We start from the raw sequence: 15,523 nt of genomic DNA on the forward strand, positions 1-15,523 counted from the left end.
ACAAAACGTTCCCCAGTAGGGAAATGAGGATTACTTCACTGAACACACACCACTTCCAGGTTTTATTTTATCTTTTTTAGGCCCAAAGAGGAAAGAGTGCACAAATATCTATCCAATTCAGAACAAAATTATGTTAGACTGTCCTACACTACACCAATCGACAGGTCACATATCAGAAAACATTTCTGACTAGCAACAGGTCTCCAAATCAAAGCAAGTATCTTGAGATGAACCACTGTTTGATGACAAGTTACTTCTGAGTACTAACCTTTTTGGTTCAAGTTTAGCAGCAACTAGTCTTGCTCCCAGAGCTTCATTCTCCACAACATGGTAATATATTTTTATGTCAACGTGGTTGAAGATATAAAAAGTATCTTTCTCATGAAATTCTGACTGCAATGTTAAAAGATGATGTTAAACATCAAAAAAGAGAAAGACATCTAAAAAGCCTTAGGCAGAAGCTTACATAACAGAATTTTAGACTGCGTACAGTTTTTCTGTCCAGAAGTTCTACAAGATGAATGCAGGATTCTAGGAATACAAAGATAGTAAAGGCTTTGCATTAAAGCCTTGCATTAAAAAGACAAACTAGAAAAGTTAATGCCAAGAACTGTCTTACTACAGTTGAAAAGTAGAAAAACGTATTTAAATATAGAATGTATTTATATTTATTAAAATATTTTGGTAACTGAAGATGTCCCATTTTACTTAATTGAAGTAGAAAACTGAATAGATAACGATATGACAACTTTCATATCAGAAGCGTTTCACAAACATCAGCTATTTTAAAACAACACGTATATTTTTCATAGATTAAATAGAACCTTCCAAGACAGAACCACCTTGACATTTGAAACAAAAGATGCACAGGGATGAACTGCAAGCAGCAGCCAAGAATGCTGAATACAAATCTCAGGTGAAGGGGAACATCAGCTTGGAACTTAGTCAATTAAAGCGGTTGTTAAATCACAAGCATTATGTCTACTTGAAGTTCAATTAGTACTTCTTCAGGGTTCTATCCCCACCCCTTTCTACAAAGCACCCTAATTATAAAAATAGTTATATAAACAAAGTGTTCTTCCACAGTCCTTCAGTTACTCCTTCAAAGGTTAGTTTCCTTTTATTAAAAACAAGTATTTAAACAAGATTAGAAGAATATTGCCGGATTACGTATTTGATCATAAATGCATCCATTCATATGGAGCCTCTGAAACCAATTCATTATGAAGGCAAGGAAACAAAATTAGAAACAGCAGAAACTGTCATCTTTGGTAAAATCCATTAAGTAAAACCAACCATTTTGATAAAACCAAAACCCTATTCCAGGTTCTCAGTAATCTCTCCATGGAAGAGGTCTGCAGTAAATCTAAAGACATCCTGGACTTTCTCTTCCCTTATCATCTCCATAATGCTCACAGTGCATTTACCTGGACCTCCACCAGTTAATCCAATAGATCTCTCTCTCAAAGGAGAAGCTTTGTTCACTCAGAAATCTTATATTCTGCCTTTTTCCATTAGGCCACACAGTTTTAGGGGAAGCAATCCTTCAAGAAGTATTAATTTCCATGCAGAGGTACAAACATGCCTATGCAAACCTGCTTCCATGAAAAGACTTCTATCACACAAAAACGTGAAGTCCAAGCCTTCAAACGTGTAAGCTTCTTGGGCAATAAAGGATGACATGTTTTTCTTCTCCTTCACCCTTGACATGTACTAAATGCTATGCACGTTCATCTCTCCTATTTTTTAGAGCCCTTCTCTATTAGGCAACAGAAGAGACAAAGTTCTTAGGCTTAGATGAGGCTTACAAACTGTGGTACTTGCAGAGATATCAAAACACTTACCTAGTTTTAGGCAACAAGGGTTCTTAAGATAGTGAGAACTCATCACAGAAACATGACAGAGGAGAAATGCCAGTCTTTAAATTAGTAAAAAGGATATATTAAAAAAAATAATTGCATAAACATACATTAATAACACAGGCATCTTTTGGACGTCCATCTTCTGTAATATAACAGCCAATAGGAAAACCAGGATTGCAGAACCTCTGGCCATCTTCAACATCATAACACCAGGTCACAGGCATGTTGTCCACAATCCTGTGAATGGCATAGTGACATTTCACCAACTTTCAGAATACACAGTGTAATGGAAACAAACCAGGTTAATATTAATCTAACTTTGCTACATTCATTATTGGAAGATTAACTACAAGAATAATACTTCTTTCAGATCTTAACCCATGCAACTGCACTGACTGCCAATCCAATTTCCAAATGAGATATAAGCATGTAGCTTTTCAACTGAAACTTTATCTTTTTTAGAAAAAAAAATATTTTAAAATCAATCTATTTCTTCAGAAGGTGGCTTGGAAATAGGAGACTTACTCTGTGACCACCGAAACATTCTATTCATGGACTGGTTTCTGAAGTCCCCTTACAAATATAGCCCAATACATAAAACTCTCCCACTCCAAAGTCATAACAATTTAACATTTCATTATTTTGTCTTTAAAAATCGCCAAAATCATCCACTAAACCAGCTAAAATGAACTTGATAATTTCAAGTTTAAGACAAAACACAAAATAAGAAAATTTGCCTACACACACGTATTATTAATTCTCCAGCTTCCTCATTGCTCTTCCATTGCAAAATACATTTTTCATGGCACTCTTTAACCTTTTATTTTGCATTAAACCTAAAGTGCGAGTTTAATTTTTTTTTTTGTTTTGCTATTTAAGTGAATTCCTGACCATTAACCTCAGTTGTAGTTCCCCGAGAGTATGGAATATTTTAACTAGATGGTTTACATGAGCAAAAAGTTGTAAGCCACCACACGTTTGGGAAATTAATCACTTTCAAACCTCCCTCCATTGTCTACCTGCTGCTTTTATATTATTGCCTCACAAGACTTATATTCATATTACCTAAAAGTCCTGAGCTCAGTAGGTTTATAGTTCAGTTTCAATGAAAAATTTGTGGAGGAACCCCACACCCCCATAAGGAGTTGCAGAAAACTATAAGACAGTAAGATAAAAACAGTATCCAACATGCTACAAACAGTACAAATGTCAAAACCAAAAACATACTTTTAAACATAGAGAAAGATAGCAAACATGGTGACCTGTCCCTTTGTAAAAGGAACTACTAAAAAAAAAAAAAAAACCAACCTGTTTGTTTATGTTATGAACTGTTTTAACTAGCTGAAAGATACATCCCAAAAGAAAGTCATTCAAAGAAGACTTAAAATTCAGTATCTGCCCTTAGGGCAACACTAATTGCTTCAAGGTATGTTTTTAAAGGTCTGTTTAATAAACTTCACATATGAAGACATGAGACAACTGCCACTTTTTGTGCATCACTAGACCAAAAAAAAAGGGCATCCCACTGGAAGTTAACACCACACATTTTTTGTAAAACTTATCAAGATACTGAATATCTTTTACAATTAAATGTCTCATCATTAAACCTCTAGGCTATTAATGTTAACAGATACCTGATAATACTTCATTAGGTACTTTTAAATACCTAATTAAACACAGCAATTATGACTTCGGACAACAAAAACAAAGCATTATTTAATCTGTTGCATATTGTAACAGCCTCTTAAAGTAGCACTATTTTTTAAGGCACATCAACAGATGGGGGTAAAAAAAGAGCGGTACGTGCTGCCTTTGTTCACACAACATAGAGATCTGCATCATCTCTACCATTAGCTACCAGGCAGAAATAAGTAGCAATGTTCGTGGCTCATGTTGACACAGTGGAAGAGGTCAAGACGTGCTCCCAAAACAGTTTCCAGGTTCTTAGGAGACTCCAAAGACTATCACAGTCACAAGCAGCAGCACCACCAACCAAATCCCACTCGCTTCACCATGCTACTATGGGGTACAACTAAGTTGCTAATTAGGAGCTATTCCAGATGCAGATCTGTTACAGTTGGACCATATTTGGAATTCTACCTCCACAATATATGCTAGAGATACCTCTTGCTTTTGTTAGTATTTTAATTTCCTAATCAAAACCAGGTAAAGCATTAACCTATTGCAAATGAGTATGGTTGGGGTAAAGGCTTTCCCTTGCATCTTCTGCAGCAAAGACATCCTAAGCTGCCTTCAAGCAGCAATGCTGGAACAAATTGGTAGTTTAAGAAGCAAATCATTTTTCACAGTTAACCTTCAAATTTAAAGTGACTTGAAGAGATTATACATGTGGGGCAAATGCGCTATACAACAGTGTCCTTATATGTCTCTCAAGAACATCTGGTGATGAACATTGTCAACCAAGATATCAGTATAGCTGTTGAGTTCAATTGAGTATGTCAATTCCTAATCTTATTAAGTGGCTTTTAAAACCTTAAAAGTACTTTGCACCATCTGTGTTCCCCAGGAATTTTATGATAAATTGAAGCTGGATAATAAACCTCTATTAAATCCTCACTTACGCTACCTTGTTGATCCCTGTACAACATACCCCTGTACCATACTCCTGGACCATGCATCATTCATCACAAAATCCAGCCACTTCCACTTTGTGAAGCTGTGGCTGAGGAGAACTATCATTACCGTACAAACATAAACAGGGATTCTTCATGCCACTGGTTCTAAAGTTTTAGGGCAGCGGGCCTAGCAAAAAAATAAATAGCAGAAGTGCTATTAGAAGAACTAAGAATATAAGAAGTACCCTAAATTTAAAGGGAAGTTTTCACACTGAAAAACAGAACTACATCTTACTAAAATCTGAACAGTCCTATCAAGTTAGCTGTACAGGCTAAAATATATACTTAAATACACTAGGTATATTTGTAAAACAATTTAATCTAAGGGGGGGGGGAAACCAGTTTAAAGTACTTTTCTGTGTGATGAGTTTTACACAGTTCTGTTTCAGTTTCTGTCAGCTTAAGTTTTGGGCTTTCCTAAAAAACATTAATTTCTTTCAAAGAGTGACAGAATCATAGCCTTGGGAAACTATTTTTCATTTATACACCAAAACATACACAAACTTCTAAAGCTGAAGCTTTACGCCAGACTAACGTGCATCAGTGAAATTCAAAGTAGTGTAAATATTATAAATATATGCAGTATTTAATAGGAATATAACCAAATCCAGCATGTTTGAAGCTCTACTTATTTCGGCATTAGGCATATACACTTTGAATCCCTGCAAAAGAAGCTGTACCTTTCAGGTGTTTTTTTTATTACTTCCTGGTTTACCTACATGAACATATGGCTATTGCCTGTGAACTCTTCTGACCTAATCTATCAACTTCCAGCTATACTAATTTTCAAGAGTATCCCAGAAAGATTTACATCACTGAGCCGTCGTTTATCCCTAAAAAGGGATATCCCATATTGGTTCCCAAGAGCAGCAGAAAATGCATTTATTGTGTTTCCAGCACAGGTGGCTGTTTCAAAACAGAAGAAATGGAATGAGACATTACAGAAAAACATTTAATGACAGTGGCAACATTCAACATTTCACCTGCATTTTTACTAATATATCCAGAAAGTTTTAATCTAATTAGATGAAGACCAAAACATTTGTTTCCATGAAGCAGGGAGCACATTATTTGGAATCATATGGGCAACATCGGTTAATTATGCTCATGTATTACTCGCAAAGACATGCCACAGGAACTCTGACAACTTCGTGCCCAAGCTTCGTGGGTGCCCTTGCACCCAAATTCTGCTGTTAGCACAGCATACCAACATACAAAGCACTATACAAACATCGACAGCATGGCTGGGTATTTCCAATGTCAAGACAGAGCCTGCTGATAAACATTTCCCAGCTCTTGGATGTGGGTGCAGAGCATGGTACATCCTAACTGAAAATCAGCATGAGATTCAGCATACACATTCAGCCTTGCCCCACCCTTAACGCTTATCAGAAGAGGACCTCAATGTCCAAGCAGAAACAGAGCCCCAGCATGCTCCAAGACAACTCAGATGGTTACAGAGAGACTCAGGGAATAGGAAAGGACCAAGTGTTTATGCATTCCTCAAACTGATTTCATTAATTAATTTTCACCTTTCACTTCCATATCCTACAAGAGAAACAAACTTAGCATAAAACTCAGAACTGTCGATCATATCTCCTAGACACAACATTTGTAGAGGAGTGCAAAGGCTCTCGAGGAAAACAAAGATGACACAGCAATAGAATGAAGGTCCCCTAAGACTCTTCCCAAGCTAGGGCAGGATTAACTTCTACATTTACAGGTGCAAAGAAATAGCAGGATTTTACAGTAAGCACAGAGGCAGTACAAAAACCACACAAAGCTTTGTGTTTGGAAACAGACTCGTTTCCATTATACCTGGTGCTTATCCTTCAAGTAAAGGAAATTCTTATGATGCCAACAAATAATGTAACATCTTTTGCAAGAACAGAAGGGGAACAGATTCAGTGCAAATACCTAGCGTTCAATCTGTATTAACTTGCAAATACAAAATGATAAACTGAATTAAATTATCACCAACATACTAGACTAACCAATCTATGAATTTTGATATCAACTTACCAATGATGTTGATAATTCAGTAGCATACTTTTTTTCAAAAAGTCTAATTTCTGTTTATCTTCTGTCTTTGTGGTATCATATGTTTTTGTACAAACAGATTTACATGTCTCCTTCTTGTTGAATGTGAACTAAGAGAAATAAAAGACATATGAGCAAACCCAAACTTTGTGTCATTTCAGTATTTGACAAGTTTCCCCTATGCATTTACAATTGCCTATACTATAATAAAAACACCTAACAAATTACTAAGACTATGTATATTAACCCTCCAAAGGAGGTTTTTATATGGGTGTGCGGTCTAAAACCCTCCTGTGCTCACTGTAGGAGCCCTACGCTAAGAGCTCCTTGTTACTGATTAAAAAACATTTTCTGCAGTGATTTACCAGACAAGTCATTTGACCTCACAGCAGCAACGCCGTCCCAGGCAGATTCAACTGATAACTTTTTCTCCTACTACATGTAGGAGAGAAGGCGACAGCTTCAGTCACCAGAAAAGACAAGCTGGCTAACACCATTTCCAATTCTTGCATTTTACACCTGCGGTATTTTCAGATCTGGTTCCAAGAAATGAGAGCACTCAATTCCCTCTAACAAGGGGAGCTGAGGAGCAAGAATCAGGTTTTGGCAGGTTCCAAAGAGAGAAGACAACCTCCACAGCATTTCAGGCTACAGCTTCATGATGCAAAGTGCATAGTTATAATTAGGTTAAATTGACAGATTTCCATTATGTGGAATTTCAGATTTTGAAGCTCTTTGAGATAAAGCTCTTGTGAAGAGGATCTTCAGGATTCTGATCTCCTTTCACTTCACCTGAACATATGCATTACCAAACACCCCTTGTCAGAGAACAAACCCTGTAAGGAGACGGTTCTATCCTCTCTCCAAACAATACTTGGCCAAGGTTTTCAGAGGGACGCTTCTTTCCTTCCGCTTGACAAAAATCAAACCTGAATTAGAGAAAAGGTACAAAAGTTAATAAAATATTCTCAGCTGCAAATATTAGACCTCAAACAGTGCTCCTAAATCAACACCTTCATCACAAGAAGCTATACAGCTTTCCTTCTAGACAACAGTTTCTTCCTTGAACCTGCAAAGCAAAGTGTGAAAATCACAGTCCCATTTTGAAAAAAAACAAAACAAAACCAACAATCAAATCTCTTCATCAGCTATTTCAGAACTCAGTTTATATTAAACACGGTAGCATAAAAGTTTCCTTAAGTAATTAGAAGTTTCCTATTCATGACAGGACAAGGGGTAATGGCTTTAAACTGAAAGAGGGTGGATTTAGGTTAGATGTAAGGAAGTTCTCTACTGCGAGGGTGGCAAGGTTCTTTACTGTGAGGGTGGTGAGGCACTGGAACAGGTTGCCCAGAGAGGTTGTGGCTGCCCCATCCCTGGCAGTGTTCAAGGCCAGGTTGGATGGGGCTTTGAGCAACCTGGTCTAGTGGAAAGTGTCCCTGCCCGTGGCAGGGGGGTTGGAACTAGATGATCTTTAAGGTCCCTTCCAACCCAAACCATTCTATGGTTCTATGATTCTATCTGTACAGGGATTTTAGCCAAGAATTAATAGAGTTTCATGACAGCTCTGACAGAAAAGCATGCAGGCCAGATTCTTGGGGGGGGGGGGGGGGGCATAATAAAAGCAAAAATATACATACACACACATACAGACAGCTCCTTTACAACAAGCACTATTAAATAAACAGTTTACTGCAGTTTTATTCACCAACACATTTAATAGCACATCCTCCAAGTTTTTCCAGCCTAATTTCAAGTACATCACATTTGTCTTCATTAAAGTGTAGACATAACTAGTGCTTAACCTCTTCAATATTAACAGTCAAAATATTCTTTGAAGCAACAACTTTACATAGTTGTACCAGGCACTGATACATTTTGTGCACTCCTATGATGTGTACCAAGAAAACATTTAACACCTCATTAAGATAATTGATGGGAAGTTCACACCTCATTACCACTTCAACTCATCTGGCTACAGGCTACTAAAGACAGCAGTTAATACTTTGATCTATAAAATGTCAACTAATGCAGAAGAGTAAGTATTTCTTTATATATACGCACACACAGACACATTTTAACCATAAGTTACTCTAAAGCAGTGATTCGACCTACATGACGGCCTAGGAATGCATGCACTACTTCTAAAGTATGAGCAAAGGCAACTGAGAACAAGGAAGCAATCTATGCATCCATCTGCTCATTGAAAATTCTATATTTGTAAACTTATGTTAGCAAAATAAATAGACATTCCTCACTGGCAAACTGCTGTAGCAAGATGTAGGTAATACTTTAAGATAAATTAAATTCATCTTTTTGGAAGAACCGACAACTAAAATGACATAAAAAGTTTAATATACTTACGCAGTATATTCGTAGGGAAGGACAGACTCTACAGAGTCAAGCCTGTTCACAAACAGCTCGATTCCAGACTGAAAAAGTGGAGATAATCAGCAGTTATATTAAAGCACTTCTTCAATTCTGACAGATACATAAAAATAGATTTGTGTGAGTAAGGTAAAGAAAGCTGAAAATGTAAGATTTATGTAATTATACATCTTGAAATGTAGACTCTTCTGTAATGAGCTGTATCTGCTGAGAGCATAAGCAAAACGCTATCTAACCATCACAAAAACAGTGACCACATGACAAAACCACTTTAAGGCTAAAAATAACCATTCAAACTACAAGACAGCAAGAAATCATGCACAAGAATAATACAGTTATCACAGTTGCCAGTGTTTTAGTTTAATGTACCAAATTAGAGCCATATTAGTCATCACAACTTTTGTGTAATAGAAGTCTTAAAAGAACATGAATAAAAGTACAGATGAGATCAGTACTTCTCCCTATAATTAAGCTGCTCCACAATTTTATCTAGGTAGCAACTGACAACTGAACTATGAGGACTTAAACAATGTATCCAGACTGATACACTATTTTAAGTTTGAACAGAAGCACTTTCCAAAGAGAAGGCAAGGATATCCACATTTACCTTCATATAAAAGTTTATCAATAACTCTAGCAACTCTTGAGCAAGAACCTGAAATTCAGTCTGCTGTGGTTTCAGACTAGTTTGGTCTATACACATTAATTACAGACGGGGTAGCCTGCTGTTAGGGAGAGGTTTCTCGCTCTTCCCTCTTAGTCTCAAAATCCCTTCCCTTTTTCTAGTCCCGCAGTCCCAATACATTTCAACTGTTTACCTTACGCTGGTTTTGGCAGTTATCTGCTTGCACAGTAAACCAATTCAACTGGCCGAAACAGCAAAAGACTTACCCCCCAAAATTTTTAAAGAGCAGTTTTTAGCAGCATTGCAAGTTGAACTGTCTTACTGTGCAATCAGCCAAGGGCTGGAGGCAGCAAAAGGAAGGTGAGTACTTTCAGGAACAAGACCTCCCTCTTTCAACAGCAAGCTATCTATTTTCTCACCATGAATGAAGAGGAGAGCTTTTCCTCCCTATGAAAATTCAGTCAAGTTTAGCCAAACCAAGAAATTCTGGAGGGGGGACGGGGGGGGGGGGGGAAGATGGAATTGTTCACTTTTATCTGTAGCTCAGATACTTCAGTCAGGTACTGTGTTTTACTGATATACTGTAGCTGTCCACGTGCAAGTAAGGATGCAGTTCCGTGCGAGGCAGGCAGCTGCGAGCTGCTAGGCCGACTCACTAAGTGAGGACACACGTTACTGCTCCTCTTTCCTCTGCCTGAAGCCATGCAGACCTGCTGCTTACCTGTGGGTAGTGCACGCTTGTCATAATTCTGTAAGCCACTTCAACTCATTAACACAGCAAAAAAAATAGCCTGGCAAAAAGTTGGATAGTTTCCTGCCATGTTAATAAGATCAAAAAAGGATTTAACAAGTAACATAGCTGGGAGAACGCAGAGGACAGGAACACGTTGCCCAGAGGAAGCCAGGAATGAAATCTCTTGCTTCCAGCAGCAAGGAATTAGACTGCCTCAGCTGGTCACAGAACCACGGCCTAAGATTAGCTGTTTTTCATTGGCAGAGGAGATTTACCGGAATGGTCCAATTTTCCATAAGAAGTATATGCATTACTGCAGATCAGCAACTCTGATAAACAGTTTCCCATACAACAGCAAGTCCCCCCTTTGGAGCCATCAGTATTTTTTTAATCCGAGTAAGGATTCCTAATGTTCAGGCAAGAGTTACTATTTAAGTTTGCACAGATCACATTCCATTTCCGATGATATTCCAACCAGAAACAGGAGAAGTAGCCAAACTGAGTTTGCCCAAGCAGATTAGCAGACAGCTTGGAGGAAGGGGGAAAGTCAGGACTCTCATCATCCTTGTGCTGCTAGCTACATGCCCCACTAACAACATCGCATCCCATCTCATCTCACCAATAGAGGACAGGAGATCCACAAAGATTATAACAGACAAACAGGAGCATTTAGAGATCTGGTCTGTGGATCTAAATCCTCAAAGCAGAGGAAAATTCAATATTATTACTGACATCATAATCAACGGTGACAGTTGTAAGAACTCCAGAGGACACGTGAAAAATTAAGGTTGTCCAGGGAAGCTTAGTTTTACCCACTCACATAAATATTAGGATATACCAATCATCTGATCACATATTGTCTCTCCTCACCAACGACAAGACTACATACGGTTGCAGACTACATGGAGAGAATTAGATGTGAAGAGTAATTTAGACCTCTCCATATGCCTGTGTCTCAATTACTACGTAAATTGGCTGGCAAGAGGTAGAGGAATGAGAGAGGTGGCTAATTTCAGAAAGAGATTTTTGCAGTAATACACCTGTTGGGGTTATCCTGAAATGTTCAGCTAGCCACTGGTGGCAGATTTACATTACCTAAGCACCTCACTTCACAATTACAAAATGATAAATTCTCAGGCTAAGATGACAAACATTTTGTACACGTTATATGAGGAAAAAAAAAATACAGAGACATCCGAAAAAGATCACCCCACGAGCATCTCAGGTTGGTTACAAAAGATAGTAGGCAACCTGGTTTACTTGACTCAAAAAAAAGAAAAAGAAAAAAAAAATTTCTGCCACAACCCTAGCTTAAAACAGGAATAATTTAAACATAGCCATGTTTTTCGGGGATGCTGTGAAAAACTACAAACTGCAGCCTGAAAGTCTTAGCCGGTATCTGAAGAAGAAAAATTCCTTAAGAGGGTGGTGTAGCACTGTAACAGGCCGCCCAGGGAGGTGACGGATGCTCTATGCTTGGACGTTTTCAAGGCTTGCTTAAACAAAAGTAGAGCTGAGCTGATCTAGTGTTGGCAACAGTTGTGCTACAAGCATGAGGTTGGACTATGTGACCTCCTGAGGTCACTTCCGAACACCATTTCTATGTTCCTACAAAAGAATGTCCACATTCTGTTTTACTACTACCACAGAAGCAGCACTGAAACAAGAGTGAAAAAATCCACAGCTATGTGTTAGGTGCAAGATTTGGCTGGTCTGAACAGAACAATACACCGAAAGAAGCGAAGGGACATTTATAGCAACTACGCCTTCATTACACATTTGGCTTACTACCTGCTCTACTGATTCATGACAGCAAACGGATAAAGTCAGTGCAAAGTATTTACCAAAAGCATACAGTTTAAATAGGTTCGTATTCTGAAGAATCATGGACCAGTGTTTTATGTAATAACAGATTAGACTGAGAGACCAGAAAGCGTGAGATAGCCACTTTCAACAGCAGTAAGACAACGGATCATAAAAGCAATTGGTCTTGAGCTTTCTCGTTCAAGTCTTAAAGCACGATCTGGTGTAACTTCCACCACAGCAGCAAGAAACAACTCCTAAAGCTCACCCAAAGGAGCAAAGACTATTTTAAGTACCGACCCCCTACCAGCCAACATCCTTACAAGTAATTTGGCTACGCGAACTTTGCCCGTCACTTACGTAGACATAAAAATGAGTTTAAGCTTCGCTTGAGACTCTCGGGCCTGGAGGCCCCTACGCTTCAGATTCTTGCAGCCAGGCAGCCCCAGCGAGGAAAGCGTCACCTCACGCTCGCCTTGATTTTGTACCTGCCGGCAGCCATCAGCTGCTCGCTCCTCCCGAGAGCCACGCACACCCCCGCCACGACCTGTCACTGCCATTCGTGCTTTCTGCAGCTTTCCACCAAGTCCGTAAAAGGGGCCCCGAGAGATGAGGCGGCCGGGGCTTCCCACCTGAGCACCGTGACCGTACCGACAGCTCCCGCTCGCTCTCTCTTCCCGCGCCGGGCACGGCGGACACCCTACCGCTGCCGATCCCGCAAAAAAGAGGAAAAAAAAGAAAAAAACCCAACCAAACCAAGCTCCCCGCCCCCCCCCCCCAAAGTGAAACCCAGCCACAGGCAAACCCCACAGCAGAAGACTAAAAGCCAGGCCGCGCAGCAACCCGGGCCCTCAGGGGCGCGGGCGGCGCCGAGGCCTCGTCCCGTCCCCCCCCCCCCCCCCCCCGCCCCGCCGCCGTGCCCTCACCCTGCACTCCGCCTTCTCCTTCCCAGCCTCACAGAAGTTGACGGGCGCCAGGCCCGGCAGGTAGAAGCCGGCGGCGGGGTGAGGGGGAGCGGCGGCCGCCGCCAGCGCCGCGGCGATGAGGAGCCGCCGCAGAGCCATGGCGGGCCGGCGGGCGGAGGAAGAGGAGGAGGAGGAGGCCGGGGGGGGGGGGGGGGTGGGGGGGAGGTTCCCGGCGCAGTTCGCTTCCGGGCTGGGCGCCCCGCCTACCCCGGTTGCCATGGCAGCGCGGCGCCCTCCGCCGGTGAGCGGCGGGCAACCCGCCGCCGTGGAACGGCCACGGGTGCCTCCGCGGCCGTGTGGGACCCCCCACTCCCCCCCGGCCTGGGGGTGGGGTGGGGGGGGATGCCAGTCAGGCCTGGCCCCGCTCCCGGTCAGGCTCCGCTCCCGGTCAGGCCCCGCTCCCAGTCAGGCCGCGGTGGCTTCGCGGCCCTTCAGCGGGCCTTGCTCTTTTAAAAACATTTTTTTTTTAAAAAATTCTCAAAGGTTTCGCTCTGGGCAGCTCTCGCGGTTTATCAAACTGAACCTGGGGCGAGACTTACCGCCGGCTGAGTGGAGCCGGGGGGGGGGGACGGGACACCAGACAGACAGACAGACAGACAGATGCGGGCCGTGGTGGGCATCCGTTACAGAACAACCCGGATCCGCGTTCCCGCCGTGTCGCTGATGGCTGCCGTCATGTGGCACGAGCTGCCGAAAAAAAAAATCCCCACCAAAAAAAACCCAACCCCTAAAAAGTCTGTTGGTTCGATAACATAGCAGAGGACGTTGCTCAGATTCTCGTTTTAACCTTTCCCTGCTTCCTAGGATTTTCCATCGGTTCGGGTCTGTGCAGCTCCAGAAAGTCCAAACTACAGCCTCTAATGAAAACCCGTATTTCTAAACGTTGCAGCGTCTCCACTAATTCCCTTGATTCTCACAACGCTTTTGATTTCCTTTATTTATTACAGGGCTCAGGGGATAGACCTGTTGCTCACCCAATCCTACCTATACCCGAGGTCTTCAGGCAGCTAAGGTATCGCTAGTAAACTCAGCGCGGAATGAGCGGGGCTGTCCGAAGGGATGTCCCGTCTGTATCCCGCAAGGCGATGATGTACCGGGGCCTGAGGAAGCAATAAAGGAGATACCCAGCTACAGCAGCCGGCCCGTCTGTGGCAGCGTGGAGCTCCAGGTGCGTTCATTCACACAGCGTCTGACCAGATACAGGGTTGAGCCCCTGAGCGCCTAGGCCACGTAATGTAGTCCTTAGGTAAGGTTATTTTAATGTATTTTTATACCTTTTCTACGTGACATAAGCCATTCTTAATTTTAGATAAAGATGTGTTAATTTATATACATCAGATATTTTTGAACTCTCTCTATATTTAAAGTTGTTCATCTACCATTCTCATTCCTAGGTCTAATTCCTACTTGTCTCATCCTGTAGATATCCTAAGAGCACAATTACAAGATCAAGCCCTGTGACAAGCGCAGCTGGAGAAGAAATCCCAGTTCCCTCTTTTTATTTAAAATTACTCATGGTTAGGGTAATCAGGTTGTAAATGACCCAAGTTCAGTTTCTCTTCTGCCACAAGGGAGTTCAGACGTATCTCCCATTTCCCAGGTTAATATGCCAAGCAAATTACTTTTGTGGGCCTAATTCTATTCCTTCACATGAGAGAATATTTAAAAGCCTTTGCCCATTTAATCCTCATCTTCCTTGAGAACGTTCCAAAAGCTGTGCGATGAGTAGGAGTTGCGGTGTCCTCTGTGATCTGTTTAAATCCCTCGCCTTGCTCTGCCTTTGTGACTACAAAACCTGCTGACTCGGTGCGATTTTAAGGGGTGCACTGCCAGTTGGTCCAAACAGCATTGCAGTGGATGTGATGCCATATGCTATGATGCTCCCTCCTCTCTGCTCTGCAGAGGTGATGTAGAAAAACAGTCTGCAGGCTGTGTTATTAATTCAATATTGCAACGCTTTTGGAGCAGCCATAACCATGGGTTATAGTCCCAGGAATGGCCATGGTCCTTGAGATCCAATTTCAGCCTGGGCAAAACCCATCTTCTCTAATTTAAAGAGAACTTCAGTGGGAATTTGCTTGATAATTTCTCATCTTAGAATCCCTCCCTCTGGGTTTTACAGCCATAGGTTACAATTCAGGGGGTGTGGTTTTAGTAGCAGAAGAACAAGTATCGCAGGTTTTATCATGAGAAATTCCAAGGTTATGCAAGACTGTGAAATAAAACACAGGAAAAATTACTGTTTCAGAGATTAATGAACCAACAGAAGCTAAAGCAAAAGAACAGCCTGGGGTTTTTCCTCAGAAATTCTTGTGGTAAGAAAATATAAAGCTAAGAATATAGAGTGGTCAGAAACTGCTGGGAAAATAAGTGTCGCTCCTTGAAAAATGTTACCGCTCTTTTTGTTCATCAGAAACCGTTGTGAATAACTTTTGCTATTATTGTGGTGGTTCTCACCTTTTGCTGCTTAA

At 41.2% G+C, this 15,523-nt stretch overlaps 1 protein-coding gene and 1 long non-coding RNA gene across 2 annotated transcripts in view; one reads left to right on the forward strand and one right to left on the reverse strand.

Annotated features, from left to right (window-relative positions):
- The window catches only part of TM9SF2 (transmembrane 9 superfamily member 2), a 29,471-nt gene extending 16,291 nt beyond the window's left edge, over positions 1-13,180 (reverse strand). Inside the window, exons 1-6 of the mRNA XM_052785706.1 lie at positions 13,014-13,180; positions 8,903-8,970; positions 7,374-7,467; positions 6,521-6,648; positions 1,970-2,099; positions 269-393 (exon numbers count right to left, since the gene is read on the reverse strand). Of these exons, the coding sequence (XP_052641666.1) occupies positions 269-393; positions 1,970-2,099; positions 6,521-6,648; positions 7,374-7,467; positions 8,903-8,970; positions 13,014-13,151 (683 nt within the window). The 5' untranslated portion in view covers positions 13,152-13,180. The remainder of the gene's footprint in view (positions 1-268; positions 394-1,969; positions 2,100-6,520; positions 6,649-7,373; positions 7,468-8,902; positions 8,971-13,013) is intronic.
- A 728-nt stretch (positions 13,181-13,908) lies between these two features.
- LOC128141373 (uncharacterized) lies at positions 13,909-15,291 on the forward strand. Its single transcript, XR_008234983.1, has 2 exons — positions 13,909-14,298; positions 14,476-15,291. It is a non-coding gene; the product is annotated as an uncharacterized LOC128141373 (long non-coding RNA).
- The last annotated feature ends 232 nt before the right edge of the window (positions 15,292-15,523 follow it).

This window comes from Harpia harpyja, chromosome 4, assembly GCF_026419915.1.
Source record: "Harpia harpyja isolate bHarHar1 chromosome 4, bHarHar1 primary haplotype, whole genome shotgun sequence".
Lineage (NCBI taxonomy): Eukaryota > Metazoa > Chordata > Aves > Accipitriformes > Accipitridae > Harpia > Harpia harpyja.